Source organism: Manihot esculenta, chromosome 6 (assembly GCF_001659605.2).
Source record: "Manihot esculenta cultivar AM560-2 chromosome 6, M.esculenta_v8, whole genome shotgun sequence".
Classification (NCBI taxonomy): Eukaryota; Viridiplantae; Streptophyta; class Magnoliopsida; order Malpighiales; family Euphorbiaceae; genus Manihot; species Manihot esculenta.
In genome coordinates this window covers 230,103-245,939 of record NC_035166.2, presented here as the reverse complement: position 1 = coordinate 245,939, position 15,837 = coordinate 230,103, and the positions used below count along the sequence as shown (strand labels likewise).

At 33.9% G+C, this 15,837-nt stretch overlaps 1 protein-coding gene across 1 annotated transcript; it reads left to right on the top strand.

Annotated features, from left to right (window-relative positions):
- Window positions 1-9,295: 9,295 nt before the first annotated feature.
- Window positions 9,296-11,127, top strand: LOC110616762 (glutaredoxin-C4). Its single transcript, XM_021759242.2, has 4 exons — window positions 9,296-9,635; window positions 10,314-10,387; window positions 10,610-10,708; window positions 10,833-11,127. Exons 1-4 carry the CDS (start codon window positions 9,466-9,468, stop codon window positions 10,904-10,906), a joined length of 417 nt encoding a protein of 138 aa, XP_021614934.1. The 5' UTR covers window positions 9,296-9,465; the 3' UTR covers window positions 10,907-11,127.
- Window positions 11,128-15,837: the final 4,710 nt, after the last annotated feature.

The window sequence follows — 15,837 nt, the reverse complement described above, 5'->3', positions numbered from 1 at the left end:
GCATTCCATGAGATCATATTTTACTGAGATGTTTTACTGTTCTCCTCACTGGGCTATAGAGCTCATCCCACTCCCTTAACCCCAGTTTTGCAGGTTCAGTGTACAGTGTACAGGGACAGTCCAGCAGAGTACAGGAAAAGTGAAGAGATCTGTAATAGCTTAGAGTGGACATGTAATATTAAAGAGATGTAATAGTTGTTGCTTGACCTAGACCTAGTGATGTATGTTTTGTACATGATCTGTATATGTATATATGTTTTCCTGTATGTGAAAACCAGGCTTAACAGGTATGAGTTAACCCATCTAGAGCACGCTCTAGTCAGGGATACAGAGTACAGAGTACATGAGTACAGAGTACAGAGACAGTGCATGCACAGGTTAAGCCTTGGTTCAGAAAAGAGTTTTATTTTCACATAAAATGTATGATCATGTATGAGGTTTACAGGTACACAGAGAGTATAGCAGGCTTGCTACGGGTTCTGGCGGCCTTAAGCCGACCTGAATCCTAGCGCCGGTGACGGTCCATTTTGGGGTCGTTACAGTGATGTAGGAAACAGTTTGCTCGATACTCATTCGTGAGAGCAATGGAGAGCAAAGCACGATATATTATGCCAGCCATGTTCTGAAAGGGGCAAAGTTGAGTTATCCTCCTCTTGAAAAATTGGCATTTGCAGTACTCATATCGGCCACAAAGTTGTGATCGTACTTCGAGTCACACACCATAGAAGTCAGAACCGATTATCCTCTATGAAAGATTTTACACAGATAGGAGCTATCAGGACGATTGTCTACCTAGGTAGTAAAATTATCAGCCTATGATACCATTCATGTTCCTAGAAAGGCCATAAAGCTCAGGTTCTAGCTGACTTTATCGTGGAGATGACTCCACAATTAGAACTCTTGGAGTCCTATGAAGCAACCATAGAATAATGGAAAGTGTGGGCAGATGGAGCTTACGGGGCTAAGGGATCAAGAATCGGGATCCTTTTGCAATCCCAAATCGGCATAAAGCTTTGGTATATGGCAAAACTGTAACGACCCGGAAACCGAACCGCTACCGGCGCTAGGATCCAGATCGGCTTAAGGTCGCCGGGACCCATAGCAAGCCCAACATACCTCCTGTGTACCTGTTAAATCCCATACATGATCAAACATAACATAAAACTTTAAACTTTTTTTTTCTTTCATTTACCAAGCTCAACCTGTATATGCACAACTCATAACCATAAAACCCCACACTGGAGCCCTCATCAAATGCTCCAATGGGGTAACATATCATACAAAAAATCTTGGTTTACATAGGCATCAATAACACCTTTCCTTAAAAGATCATGTATCAAAAAGGGATCAACATACATACTAGGGTCAAGCATAACTCTATATCTCAATAAACATCATTACATTACATTACTGTACTATATTTCACATTACATTATTTCCATGTCCACATCTAGCTATTACATAAATCATGACTTTACTTCTGTTGACCTCCTGGTCAATCCCGTACCTGCAAACCTGAGGGATTAAAGGAATGGGGTGAGCTACTAGAGCCCAGTGAGCAGAATAGTAAAACATTATATTTAAAACATATGATCTCATGGGATGCATCACATCACAAACAAATCACATTAAGGATGAACTTGTCACCAGTAGCCCTCTACACATTCCAATAGTGCCAGGGGCGTAGAATGGGCCTCACTGGTCTTACATAGTGTCAGGGGCGTAGAATGGGCCTCATTGGTCTTTCGTACTGTATCATCACCATCTCATATCATATCATATCATAGTGAGGGCTAAAGGATCATCCAACATTCATCCACATCAACAACATAATATGCAATGCAACATATTCATGAATTCTAATGCAAGCACCCTAATATAATTCATGGCATTCATGATGCGTGAATCATGCTAAAACTTTCATTATTTACTTTGAAACATAAGGAGTTATTCTACTCACCTCAAGCTAGCTCTAAAAAGACACTGAAGTAGCTAACTCACTGCTGGGGTCCTCGGTTCCTCGAGTCCGAACCTACACAGGTGGACTCAAACGAGGGACCAAACATACATGAACATGACTCTAAACTACTCCCCAAAAACCCCCTAAAACATCACAAACATGCATAGAAAATCATGCAAAGGAAGGCTGAACAGGGCACTTTCGGCGGCAGGTTCGGCGGCCGAAAGTCCCTCTAGAGCCGAAAGTCATGCACCTTCAGCGGCCGAAACTCCCCTCCAGAGCCGAAAGTCCACTTTTGGGGGCAGGGTTCGGCAGCCAAAGGCTTGCCTTCACAGGCAGGTTCGGCGGCCGAAAGTCCCTTCGGTTGCCGAACCTGAGTTCTTCCAAAGTGGCAGAACTCAGCCAAACAATGCACATTTGCCTCCCAAACCTTCCAATCTCACATTTAGCTATTCTACAACATGCAAACTCAAGCCAACAAGAATATAGGGGTCTCAAACTAACCTAAACTCTAACACAATCACAAAACAACTCAAAATGGCATACATTAACCACAAACTCATCATTAACCTAAACATGCATTTCTATCCCACAAATCTCATAAAACTTGTTTAAAACATGGAATGAGCTAAAGATCTACTCTTACCTCTTGAAGATCGAGAGGAGAGGCGATCCAACTCGGAGATGGGAGAGATCGAGCTCCTGGGGTCTCCAAGTTACCAACTTCACTCTTTTTGCTCAAATATCTTCAAACCAAGATAAAACTTGTTAAAACTCGAAAGATTTGAGGAAAGACATCAAAACCAACCATGGGAGGGTATGGACTCACCTCTGGCCGGAAATGAGGAAGAAACTCGCCCATTTTCGGCCATGGAGCTTCTTATAGGGGCTGGCCAGGCCACCTTCGGAAGCCTAAAGTGCCTCCAAAACTCATGCAAGTTCGCGCGGCCGAACATGAGGTTCGGCGGCCAAACCTGGATTTCCCTCCATGGCCTTTTTCATTCAAATTTCAATTTCTTTCTTACTTAAAACCTTAAAATACATTAAAATATTTTATGAAAACATGATTTTACCCTTCTAGAGGTTTTCGACATCCGAGATTCCACCGGACGGTAGGAATTCCGATACCGGAGTCTAGCCGGGTATTACAAAAACTCATCTTCAAAGCCATAAAAAATGTAGCCGAATAGGACGTAGTAATAATAGCCCTAAGAATCATCAAGGAGCTAGGTATCCAGAAATTAATTGTTTTTAATAACTCACAATTAGTTGTTAATCAGTGTTAGGGACAATTCAAGATCTGAGAATCGAACCTCATCAAATATAAGGAAAAAGTCTGATTCATAATGGAAAAGATCAAGAGTGGGTAAGGCAGCTGCGAACTTCACCAGGTAGCTAGAGGTAACAATGAAGAGGCAAATCTTTTAGCCAAAATGGTGGCGACAGGCGAACAACACTTAACTCAACCATTTTAATTCGAGTTACACACTCCAGCGATAGAGGTGGAAGAGTCTTTCTCTATAGAAGAAGGAGAATCATGGATGACGCCTGTGTACAAATTATTGATACAAGATGATCTTTCAGTCGACGAGTTATCAACCAAACATGTAATAAAAAAATCTTCTAAATATGCACTAATCGATGGTTGGTTGTACAAGAGGTCCTCCACACAGCCATGGTTGCGATGCATGACAGAAGAGGAAGGCCAGAAAAATCCTAAATGATATCCTTGAAGGTAATTGCGAGAGCCACGAAGGAGCTCAGACAATTACCCGGAAAGCATTCAAACAAGAATACTATTGGCTAATGATAATGTAGGATGCAAAGCTACTTGTTCAAAAGTGTCGAAGATGCCATGTACATGCAAATATCCCAAGGACACCGGGTACAATGCAAGCGGCCATTGGAAGTCCCTTGCCTTTCTTTCAATGGAGTATAGATATCCTTAGCCCTTTCTCCAAGGCATCCAGACCAAGAAAGTTTTTTATCGTAGTAGTAAACTACTTCAGCAAATGGGCGGAGGCAGTACAATCTATCACTATCCAGTAAGCAATCTCTTTTTTCAATAAAAATATATTCACCTGATTTAGAATATTCAAAATAATGATTCTCAATAATAGAACTCAATTTGCACGCACCAGGATTAGAGAATTTTGTAAGAAATAGGAAATTGATTTGGGGTTCAGCTTAGCCTACCACTCCTAGTTTAATGGTATGACAGAAGTTACAAAAAGGACTATATTACAAGGGCTGAAGAAAAGGCTTGACTAAGCCAAGGGCAATTGGCTCGAAGAATTACCTCACATATTGTAGGTGTACAGGACTACTCACAGAACAGCCACTGGAGAAACACCCTTTTCCCTTGTATATGGGGCCGAAGTAGTCATCCCCGTGGACATACAAGTGAGCAGCTTCAGAATACAATATCTTGAAATTTCAAGACATCTCGAGGAAATGCAATTCAATTTGTACCAAGCCAAGTTCTTATGGGAAAAGGCCATAATTAGGATGGCAGTTTATAGGAATAAAATGTTCAGAATATTCAATAGCAAAGTTAGGCTGAGAACCTTCAATGTGGGAGACTTGGTCCTCAATGGAGCAAATATAACAGGTGGCGATGCCGGACCTAGTAATCTAGGTGAAAACTGGAAAAGACTGTTTAGGGTCTCAAAGGTTATTCGCCCATGATCCTATAAGCTGGCCAATCTAAATGGTCAAGTTATTCCCCATGCATAGAATATTTGTAACTTGAGAAATTTTATTAATAATGAGTTAACGATGTTATTTTCATATATTGAGTACTCCAGTAATAATGAATGATGGATTGCCTTCCCCAAAAGAATGACCCAAGAAATAAGAATAGGCTACAAGATAGTTTTTGCCAGGCTAGGTCACAAGGTGATTTTCGCCAGACCATCCGGGCGTTGGTCCCACTAATCACGACCATAAGTCAGTTTTTATCAAGCCAGATCACAAGGCGGTTTTCGCTAGACCACTTGGGCATTGGTCCCACTAATTACGGCCAAAAGGCATTTTTTGCTAGGTAGGTCACAAGACAATTTTCTTCAGACCACTCGGGTGTTGGTCCCACTAATCACTGTCACAAGGCAGTCTTTGCTAGGACAGGTCACAAGGTGATTTTCACCAAATCAATTGGGCAATAGTCCCACTAGTCATGGCCATAAGGCAGTGTTTGCCAAGCTAGATCATAAGGCGGTCTTCGCCAGACTACTTGGGCGTTGATCCCACTAATCACGGCTAAAATGCAGTTTTTGCCAAGCTAGGTCACAAGGCGGTTTTCGCTGGACCACCCAGGCATTGGTCCCACTAATCACAGCCACAAAGGTAGCTTTGCCATGCTAGGTCACAAGGCGATTTTCACCAGACCACCTGGGCATTGGTCCCACTAATCACGGCCACAAAGCAGTTTTTGCCAGGCTATGTCACAAGGCGATTTTCACTAAACCAACTGGACATTGTTTTCTATAAATAGGTCCCCCACACTAAAAGGACTTAAAAGGGGTATACTAATCCCCAAGGGACAAAGGGAAAGCCAATCAAAGATCAGAGGGTAACGTAAAGGATAAGCCAATAACCAAGATGAATGAAGGCCACTTATCACAAAAATGCACAGAGCAAGGTAGAGGCGCATACTCGCCAGCCCATACTTCTGGGTGTTCATTATATTTTATTAAAATTTTATAAGGAATATTTGCTAAATCGAGAATCAAAATCCACAATTACATATGTTTGTACTACCAAACGAGATAGATAAAATAAGCATTTTTATTACAAAATATTACAAGGAGATAAAAGGGACCCAAGTAAAGTCTCTATTAAATCAAAACCCTAAAAAATCTATTAATAGCAATTCCATCTCATCCTATGACACCGGTTGGCCTTGCCCTCGGAATCAATCCTGCACAATGCTCACCTTAGGGTTGAAAAGGCATTATAGTCAGACTGGTTGCAGCCTGTGGAGCCAAGTAATGCTACTGCATCTTCATAAAAAATTCAAGAATCACGACTCTGAAGAAGCATTATAGTTAGACCAAATGCAACCTTCAGCAGTATGCCCGCGCCCTCAAAAAAACTCATCTTCAGCTGCACTTTACAGACCATGATGATATTGCCCACACAGATCTGGTTACCCTTAAGAAGAAGAAAGTAAGTGCCCAGTCCATGTCTCTCGAAGATGGTAATACCAAAATACAAAAGAGAAGGAGGGTTCTTATACAATAGCAAAGTCGGCAAAGTTTTTAATATGAATAAAAAAATGAGGCCGTCATTATGACCAAAGGAAGGCAAAAGGATATAAGCAATCAAATTATGCTATGTAATCAAGAAGACAAATCGTCACCTTCGAATTTGAAGAATCAAAGACCAGTCGAGGAGTTTCTGATGCTACACAACAATCATCCAAAATAAGCCGTGAGCTATCAACACAAAACAGGACCACATGGCAGGTATCTTATAAATAAGAAACGCAGACCAGTACGAGAAAAGGAAGACCTAGACACTTTAATACCCAAGCCATCACCAAAAGACTCGCTCTTCTCCCAACATGGTGAATCTCGACACAAAATTACTGTTATCACACATATTACGCCTGTGATCACAAGATTCCCATCTGTTGGCTGATATGTCCCGTATCAAGCAGATGACTACATTATTGCCGGATTATCAGAAAAATACTATATTTATTTCTATCTCTTACAATATAAAAGAAGAAGAATCACAGAGATAAAGATACGCTATTCGTAAATACTAAAAGCTCTCAATAGTTTATTACATTTTCTCTACTCGACAAGATACTAACTTGAGTGTCAGAGTGGCTGTCATGAACACCCACCATCACTTCACTTTTTCTTCCTTGTAGGCTCTAACCAATTATAATGCAGTCCCATTCCAGTCACATTATCAATCTAATCTCAGTAATATCAAGAACCATTAATTTGTGTAGGATTTGGAGATGAATCATGAACAAGACCATGATTTAGAAAGTTAACTCCCAGCACAATCAAGTAGATCTATTTAGAAGGTTAACTCCCAGTACAATCAAGTCTAAACCAAAAAACTAATCTGAGCCTAAATGAAATTTTTTTAATTTGATTCAATTTAATTAGATTTTTCACATTAGTTTGATTTGATTTTTTAAAAACGATGATTTCGATTTTTAATTATATGTCTTTATTAGCGATTGAATAGAAAAAAAAAATTAGATACTTTTATAATATTTGATTTGACTATTAATATAATTTAAATGATAAATAATTTGGTTTAAAATGAGTTTTAATTTAATTGAAATCAAAAATATATATTTTTTATGAATTTCTATATATTTTAATTTTAAAATTAAAAAATAGAATAATATGGTAATTAATTTTAAATAAAATTATTAATGAAATTTTTTATATAGATATTTAATTAAAAATTTAAATAAATTTTGATATTATTTAAATATTATACTATTAAATTCTAAATTTAATGATTTAAAATAAAATTTGATCTAAGTCGGAGTGAATTCGCGTGTTAAAAATAATAATTAAATTCGAATGAAAATGGGTGATTTGGCGAATAGCCTACCTATTTTTGAACTCTATGAAAGTCATAGGTAGAATTATTTGAGGGAATAAATGTGCACCGTTATTGGATGTGGAACCAAATCAAAGAATCAGATCGAATTGAAATCGAAAAATAATAAATTGTATGAAAGTGTAAATATTTAGTTTTAATTTTTAACTTTTTTTTAGGAATTATATCAAAATTAAATTGAAATTATATTAAATTTGCATCCAACTGAAATCATATCGAAAAATTAATCTATATATTTAAATAATTTATAATAATACTATAATTTAAATATATAACTTCAATAATATATTTAATATATCATACTATTTCAATAAAATTACACACTATACTATAATTGTAATATTGTTTAATTATTAAATATTTTTTTATTATTTTATTTAATTAATTTAATTAATTATAATTTATTTTATTTTTTTAATTAAAAATTGAGAATTAGAAAAATAAAATTTGAAATTTTTCATATTTACTCGGATTAAGTTTATTATCGAATTAAATTTATGAGTGCAATTTATTCTATTTAAATAGATTATATATAATATATATACACTAATAGAATTATATTATTAAAATATAAATTACTAAAATAATTATATATATATATATATATTTATAATAATAATTATTATTTATATATATAACAACAATATAAAATTATTATATTCTTTAGTTACTGATTAATTATTAAATATTTATAATAATATAATATAATTAATTTTATTTATTAATTAAAATTCATTCCATTTATTACAATATTAATAAAATTATATTATTAAAATATAAATAATTAAAATAATTATATATATATATAATTATTATGTGTTTTAATCACTGGTTATTTTTTTTAAATAAAAATTAGAGATTAAAGGAATAGAATATGAAATCGATTTATTTATATGCACTTACCATCAGATTAAATTTATAAGTGCCACTAGTTAATTATTAAATATTTATAGAAATATAATTTAATTAATTTAATTTATTTATTATATTTTATTCTATTTAAATATATTATATTATATATTATTTTTATGTTAATAAAATTTATATTAATAAAATATAAATTATTAAAATCAATTATATATATATATGTATATGTATTTATAATTATTACTCCTATATATATATATAATTATATAATCGTTAATTAAACTATATATTAATAAAATATAATTTAATAAAATTAAAAAATAATTATAATTATTTAAAAAATTACTATTCAATTAAACTTTATAGTCGTAGATAAAACTATATAGTTTTATTATAAAAAATAAAAAAATTAAATAAATTTATAATGTATTAGAAAAATAATAAAAATTTATTTAGTTAAAATTAATTTTTTATAAAAATATTGTAACAAAACTTTTAAAAATTTAATTAAAGATTTTTTTTATTTTTTCTTTTAAGTGTTTAAAAATTATAATAAGAAGATATATTTGATTATTTAATATTTTAATGTATTTTAAATAAAAATATTATATAATATTATAAATTTTTTATATTATTTTAAAATTTAAAAATAAAATTTATTAATTTAATATAAAAAATATAATATAATATTAAAAATATTTAATTATTTTATTTAAATTTAAATTTTATTATAGAAATGGAGAATGGTATTAAAATTGAAATTGAAATAAAAATTAATATTAAAATCAAATTGAAAAAAATATACAAAATCGTACTAAAATTTAATTTAAAAAATTTAAGAAATTGAATTTTGATTCCGATTCCCGTAACCAGAACCGCACACCCGTATTTGTAGGTCCTGCTCCTCTGCATCGCCTGATTTGTCCTTTCTCTCCAGGGAAACTACGGGCGTGAGGGTGAGCTTTCGGAAGTGAAACAAAAAGGCTCTCTGCATTATTGCTTTGCTATAGGCAGTTGTTGGTAACCTTATTCTTCAGTCTTCAATGGCGGCGGCGAGAACAAGAGTATCATCAATCTTGGCAATAACAGTAATTGCTGCCTCTCTCTGTTGGCCATCTACCACTGCTGCTGCTACTGCTGATACTCAGGCTGCTTTTGTGAAGAAAACCATCACGTCCCACAAAATCGTCATCTTCTCCAAGTCTTATTGCCCGTACGTCTCTCTCTACCTCTCTTCTGCTTGTTACTTTCCCTTGTATCATTTTTCTTAGAATACGTAATTCGTCTTAGGTTTACACGATCCGTTAAAAATTAAAGAGAATTTGCTATTTCTTTGGTCTCAAGTGAGCATAAAAGGCAAATAATAATGTATGGGATGTGCAAGCGTTCATCAATCAATGTCAGCAAAAACTCCACTGGGAATTTGATTAAACATTTTTGTGTTCAATAGTGGCTTCTCACAGCGTGAGATGATGTGTTTACTGAATCATTGATTGATGAAGAGTTCGCAGCATAAGATATGCCTTTGATTAAAGATGTACTTGTTCGCTTTGATTATTTTCTATTATTGATTCACTTCAATCACGGGTTTCTGTTATTTTTATTAGTTGAAGTCTGATAAATACCAGACTGAATTTAACCTTTCCTTCGTTGTGGATTGTCTAATGTACTAACTCATATTTTGTAAAAGTGATGCAGCTAAGAAAAATAAAGCTCACTGATTAGTTTCATCTCAGTTCTTTGTTATCTAAAGCTTAGGTTGTTCTTGTTAATTTGTAATTGTCAATCTGGTCAAATTAAAGGAAAAAATTCCTAAGTTTATTTTTCTTCTTCTTTGTACATTTACTTTCTTTTTTCCAATTTCATTTACTTGTAAGTTTTTGTTATACAGATATTGTAGGAGGGCTAAAGCTGTTTTTGAAGAATTGAATGAGGTACCACACGTTGTTGAGCTAGATCAGCGAGGTTTGTTTACAATTATCATCAATTTCATTGGCTGAAGCAGAATGTTAGATCTAATAATCTAGTTGTAAAAATAACAAGAAATCAAGGATTAATTAAACTTGCTTCCTACTTATAGAAATATGCTTTTCTCAATCTTGTGTAAATCTCCTGCTTCTTCTTTTGACCTCTGCTTTTTATTAGGCATCCATAAAGCTATTCAATATGCTTTTCTTTGTCATATAGATGATGGGCCGACCATTCAAGATGCCCTGAGTAAAATGTTTGGGAGGCGTACAGTTCCTCAGGTTTTCATAGATGGAAAGCACATTGGTGGTTCTGATGGTAAGTTTTACTTCTGGTGCAAACAAACAAATGCAAACATTTTGTTTTATATATAATCTATTGAAAGAAAAAATTATTTCCAATATTTTTATCCTCACAGAATGATCTGATCCCTTGATAACAGATACAGTTGAAGCTTATAAAAGTGGAGAACTGGCGAAGTTTCTGGGCATTGCTGCTGGTAAGGATGATCTTTGATCCAGTACTATTCTTAGTATCAGTTGTCAGAATAATGTACCAAAGCATTTGTTATGATGCGACTCTTACTCCAGTTGGACAATAGGAGACAATTGAAAACCATATTTACTTGTTCCAGGATCCTTCATCTTTGTCTTGAATCATTGTGTTTGGACATTACTCCGGTGATCTTTAATCGTTTCAAAATGGCAGCAATATACGCCTTTTGTGATTTTTTTCAATCAAAGAATTGGACTAACGATTGATTCTTGTGTGATACATTTTATTTTTTAATCAAAAGAATTTTGGCAATTCCAACAAACTTTTTTTTGGATTTTAAACTTGCTTGAATTGGATTCTTTATATTTCGATATAAAAAAAAAATACTTATGAAATTCTTCCAACTTATTGATTACTATTAACCCTAGATTCTTGCCCCTAAGAAAGAAACTAATCCTTTCTACTCGAGCTGACTTGCTGAGTTGGTGACTTTATTTTTTATGATTTACAAATTCTGGTTCCAAAGGCAATCTTAGCCAAGTTATCAAAGTTTTGCTTGTTTTATTTTTGGGTTCTCTCCAAGTATTGTGCAATGTTTTCTCGTTTTTACTCTAGATAGCCCGGATGGGTAAGTTTTGGTCCTATTTCGAGTTGAAACTGGCAGTTCCATCCCGTAGAGGGAATGAACCTGAATTAGGCTGTAGGGGGAGGTTTGGTTCCAACCTTAGCTGTGGTGGTTCCAGTTCAGTTCGGACTGAGGCAGTACAATGGAATTGTTTTCATAATTTCTTTATACAATAATATATATATAAAAAAAAAGAGTCTGAATCATATGGAGCGCATGTTCCAGTTTGGTTCAGTCTTGGAGGGGGAGAATGGAACTTGCCCCTTGGAATTTCCAATTTGATCAGGCAACCTTAGATTCAACTTGGAAGTCAGCCTGGACCGAGGCCAGGTTTACTCCAAATTGCGCAGAATAAAATTATGGGTATGGCATTACATTTTATTGATGATAATCGAATATGTTGGTTAAGGAAAGTTTTCTCAAATTACAAGGGGAAGTAAGGGGGAAATAGGGAAGTAAATGGAGTGCCTAGATTAACACACTTGTAAGAGCACCAATCTCAAATCAATGGTGCGATTCTGCTACAGGAGTCTCTAACAATAGGGAGGTTCTTCCACTGGTATAGTACAGCACTCTTCAGCTTTGATGCTAAGACGTTCCTGTCATTTTCGCGCGTTTTGTTTCTGCTAATGCAGACCGTTTGTTGTTTTAACAGTGTGTTTGGATGGGATGGAGATACAGATGGGGCGAAAGTATATATATATATATTTTATGTGAAGGTAAGTAATGCAAAGTTTCAAGGTGAGTTTGGAAAATTTAGGGGCCTGTTTACTTATATAAAACTGGAGCAATTTTCTGGAAATATTTTCTAAGAAAATTGGAAAACAAAGTTTTATGTTCACATGTGTTAGTTTTTCAAATAGTTCTAGTTTTCTAACATTTAACTATGATTTGGAAAACAATTTTTAAAATGTTTTCCGCAGTTTTGCTTTATAACAAAATTATGTTTTCTAGTTGTTTTTTTTCAAATGCAAAATAATAACTCTTCTATAATAAAAAAATATATATTATTATTAGATAATAATTATTAGTACATAGAAAAAATTTAAAAATGAAATTAATTAAGTTTTAAATAAAATTTTAACTATGAAAATTGTGAATATTTTTCATCGTTTTAAATTTGAATGAATTTTTTTTATTTTTAAAAAGCCACTTCTTTACCTTAAAAGTCTTCTTGTAAGCATATCGTGAAGACGGCTTCCATCATTATTATTTAAAAAACAAACAATCAAATTTCATTGAATGTTACGTGTTATCTCAAATTTTCTAAATTTTTTAAATAACCACTTTATAGGAAAAATATTGGATTAAAAATGTTTAGAAAATGAAAATATAATATCTTATGAATTTATTTAATAATTTGAAGTTTGTGATATATATATATATATATATGATGATTTGAGATCCAATAGAATAGGGTTTTACAAAGGTTTTGGTATTGAAAATATAAAACTTAAACTTTTTGGGGAGGGGGTTCCCCTTTTATCCATTTCGCTATGCTTGCTGGTGACGTGTAAAGGCCTCTCCATGATTGGGACACGCGTCTCTGACATACAGATTCGGGCGTACGAGGATATCAGCCGCCTGCTCCATGCGTAACGGCCTCTGATTCTCCTCGTGCGTACGCTCGAGCGGATTTGCTAGGTTGTCTGAATATGGCTCTGGAAACTGGGCTGGGCCGAGAGTCGGGCCGGACGCTGAACCTGAGAGGAGAGGGCCTGTTGGTCGCGGACTGGGCCGATCCGAATGAAGAAGCTTGGTTAAGCCCAGCCTTGCAGGTTGAATGAGCCAAGCTTGTTGTGCATATCAGGTGTGTGGGCCTCTATATTATGGGCCTTTGGCTGCGGTCAAGCCCCTGATCTGGGGTGAAGAAATCCAGCGGTCATCAATATATATGTTTTTTTTGCCTCTGAAAGCATGTGATTATATTCATGATTAAATTTTTTTATTTAATTGTATGTAAATTTTAGAATTAAAATATTGTTATAATATATTATTTTCATAGACGTCAACTAAATTTAATATTTTATTATCATATTATTAAAATTATATTTACAAAAAGAGAAAAATAAGTAAGCAAGATAGTTTAAAATCCAAAAAAGGCAAAAAGAGAAGTAACCTCATTTTTGGCTAGGGAGTGCCTTCCCCGAAGCTAGGAAGGCTGGGTGGTGAAGACTTCAAGTCTGACTCGCTTGAAAATGACTCTACCAGAAAAAAATAGCGTTCCTCACCGCTTGAATAATATCAATTTTCTTCACAGGCTTAGTCATAGTCAAAAGAGAGGCTAAAGATCTATCTTTCTCCCTCCTTGGTGGGCCCCATTCTTCGTTAGTTCCACCCAAAAGTGCTAACTTGTTTGAAGGCGTTCAAAGCCCCTAGACATTCAGTGATGGAGGGTAAAAAATTTATTTTTCAACCGCTTCAATGAAGAAGGCATTCGGTAAAAAATAGTCAGATATTTTCGTCTGCTAAAATACTAAAATTCTTTATTTTTGTAGGTATTCAGCTGGTACAGTTGGGAAAAAAAGGACTGCACTCGGTTCAATATTGTTATTAATACAAATAAACCGGAAGGTTATCAAGATTCTCCAACTATTGGAGTGCAACTGGACAATCGAAAACTTATGGAACTAAAGAATGTCAACAAAAAATGGGTCTAGGGGAGACTTGCCTTCAGATTCTCCTCGGAGACCATAATAGTGTCTTCCACAGCAATCAAGTCATTCACACGAATGCAGAGAGAAGGGACAAAGATGCGAAAGGTCTCTTAAGGGATTTGTTACGTTTCATAAAGGCGTTTTACATCTTGCTTCAATAAGGCAGAGGGGATATCACTAATAGAACTGCCCTTGCTTTCTAGAGCCTCCCTTAATGGAACGATGGAGGCCGAAGCACGGATGGGACCATCGGAGTAGGAGTCTAAAGCAGAATTCTCACCAGAAAAATAGAAAAGAAAGTATTCCTGTTCATTTTGATAAGAAAAAAGGAAGCAAAAATTACCGTAGGAAGTATAAACAGATAAGAAGACAGAGACTTTCTAAAAGCAAAAGATCACAGGTGAAAGCAAAAGTGTTATTCGAGGAAGAAGAAGTGTTCTTGTAATACGATTTTGATGGCAAGCTAGTAGGGCTTAAGGGGTTAGATATGTGAAACAACGTAAACATAAAAAATACCAATTTTAGTAGGCCACGTGTTTCAGGTCTCGAGAATTGCTATCTCCTTTGAATCTAAAGAATCGAATATCAGCGGATGACCTCTGATGCTATATAACGATTGTCCAAAGAAAGCAATGAGCTGTCGCTACAAGATAAGGCTATGTGGCAAAAATCTGATAAGTAGAAAATGCAATCCAGTCCAAGGAAAAAAAGACTCGAATATCTTAACACCAGGTTCATTAGCAAGACTTGTCCTTTCCTGGATAGAGCGAGTCTCGGCATGGAGTTATTATTATCAAGCACATTTCAACGTATTCCATCACGCCTATAATCACGAGATTACCAACCTAACAACTGACGATATCTCTTATTAAGCAGCCGACTACATTATCACCGGATTATCGAAAAATACTATATTTATCTCCATCCTCTTACAGTATAAAAAGAGAACGATCATAAAGATAAAGATACATTATTCTCTTATACTACTCAATTTTTAAGTAATTCATTATACTCTCTATCATTTCACATTTTCGCCTTTGCAGGTTTAGCTAAGCACAACATAACTTCATTCGAGTTACATTATTAATTTAATTTCTGCAATATCAGATATATTATTAATTATTAATATATAATTGTTAATCTCACGATCTATAATTCAATTTGTATCAAAATAGTAACTCGTAATATCATATTTATCAATTTTCAGATGCGATTAAAAATACTAATATAGATATCATATTAGGAGATATTATTTTAATATATATTAAATTATAAATTTTGAAGTAAAGTAGGATAAATCATAATATAATTTTAATATTTCTCTTTTAATTAATAATTATATTTTATTTTAAAAAAATAAATAGGCATTATTTTATTGTATGAAATGAGTATTTTAGTCCAGTTAAATTTTTCCTATTCTTTTAAAATAAAATTTGTTCAACTTAATTATTTATTACCTATAATTTAAACAATATAATTATCTAGTCTCTTTAATCCCCAAAAAATAATATCCTATTTTTAATTTGACTAAAAAAATTAATAAAAAGGATTAAACAATTTACAAATTAAAAGTAAAATTAAAAAAAAAAGTTTAAAATAGAGAGATTAAATAATTATTAAATAATTAATTTTATTAAGAGGTATTAGTATCGTGGTTAAAATATATTAAA

What these genes read in the sequence shown, in the direction of transcription:
- LOC110616762 (XM_021759242.2), top strand. Translation starts at nt 9,466, where the DNA reads ATGGCGGCGGCGAGAACAAGAGTATCATCAATCTTGGCAATAACAGTA. An exon ending in TTCTCCAAGTCTTATTGCCC is followed by an intron (nt 9,636 to 10,313) that starts GTACGTCTCTCT and finishes TTTGTTATACAG; the next exon opens with ATATTGTAGGAGGGCTAAAG. An exon ending in TGTTGAGCTAGATCAGCGAG is followed by an intron (nt 10,388 to 10,609) that starts GTTTGTTTACAA and finishes TTTGTCATATAG; the next exon opens with ATGATGGGCCGACCATTCAA.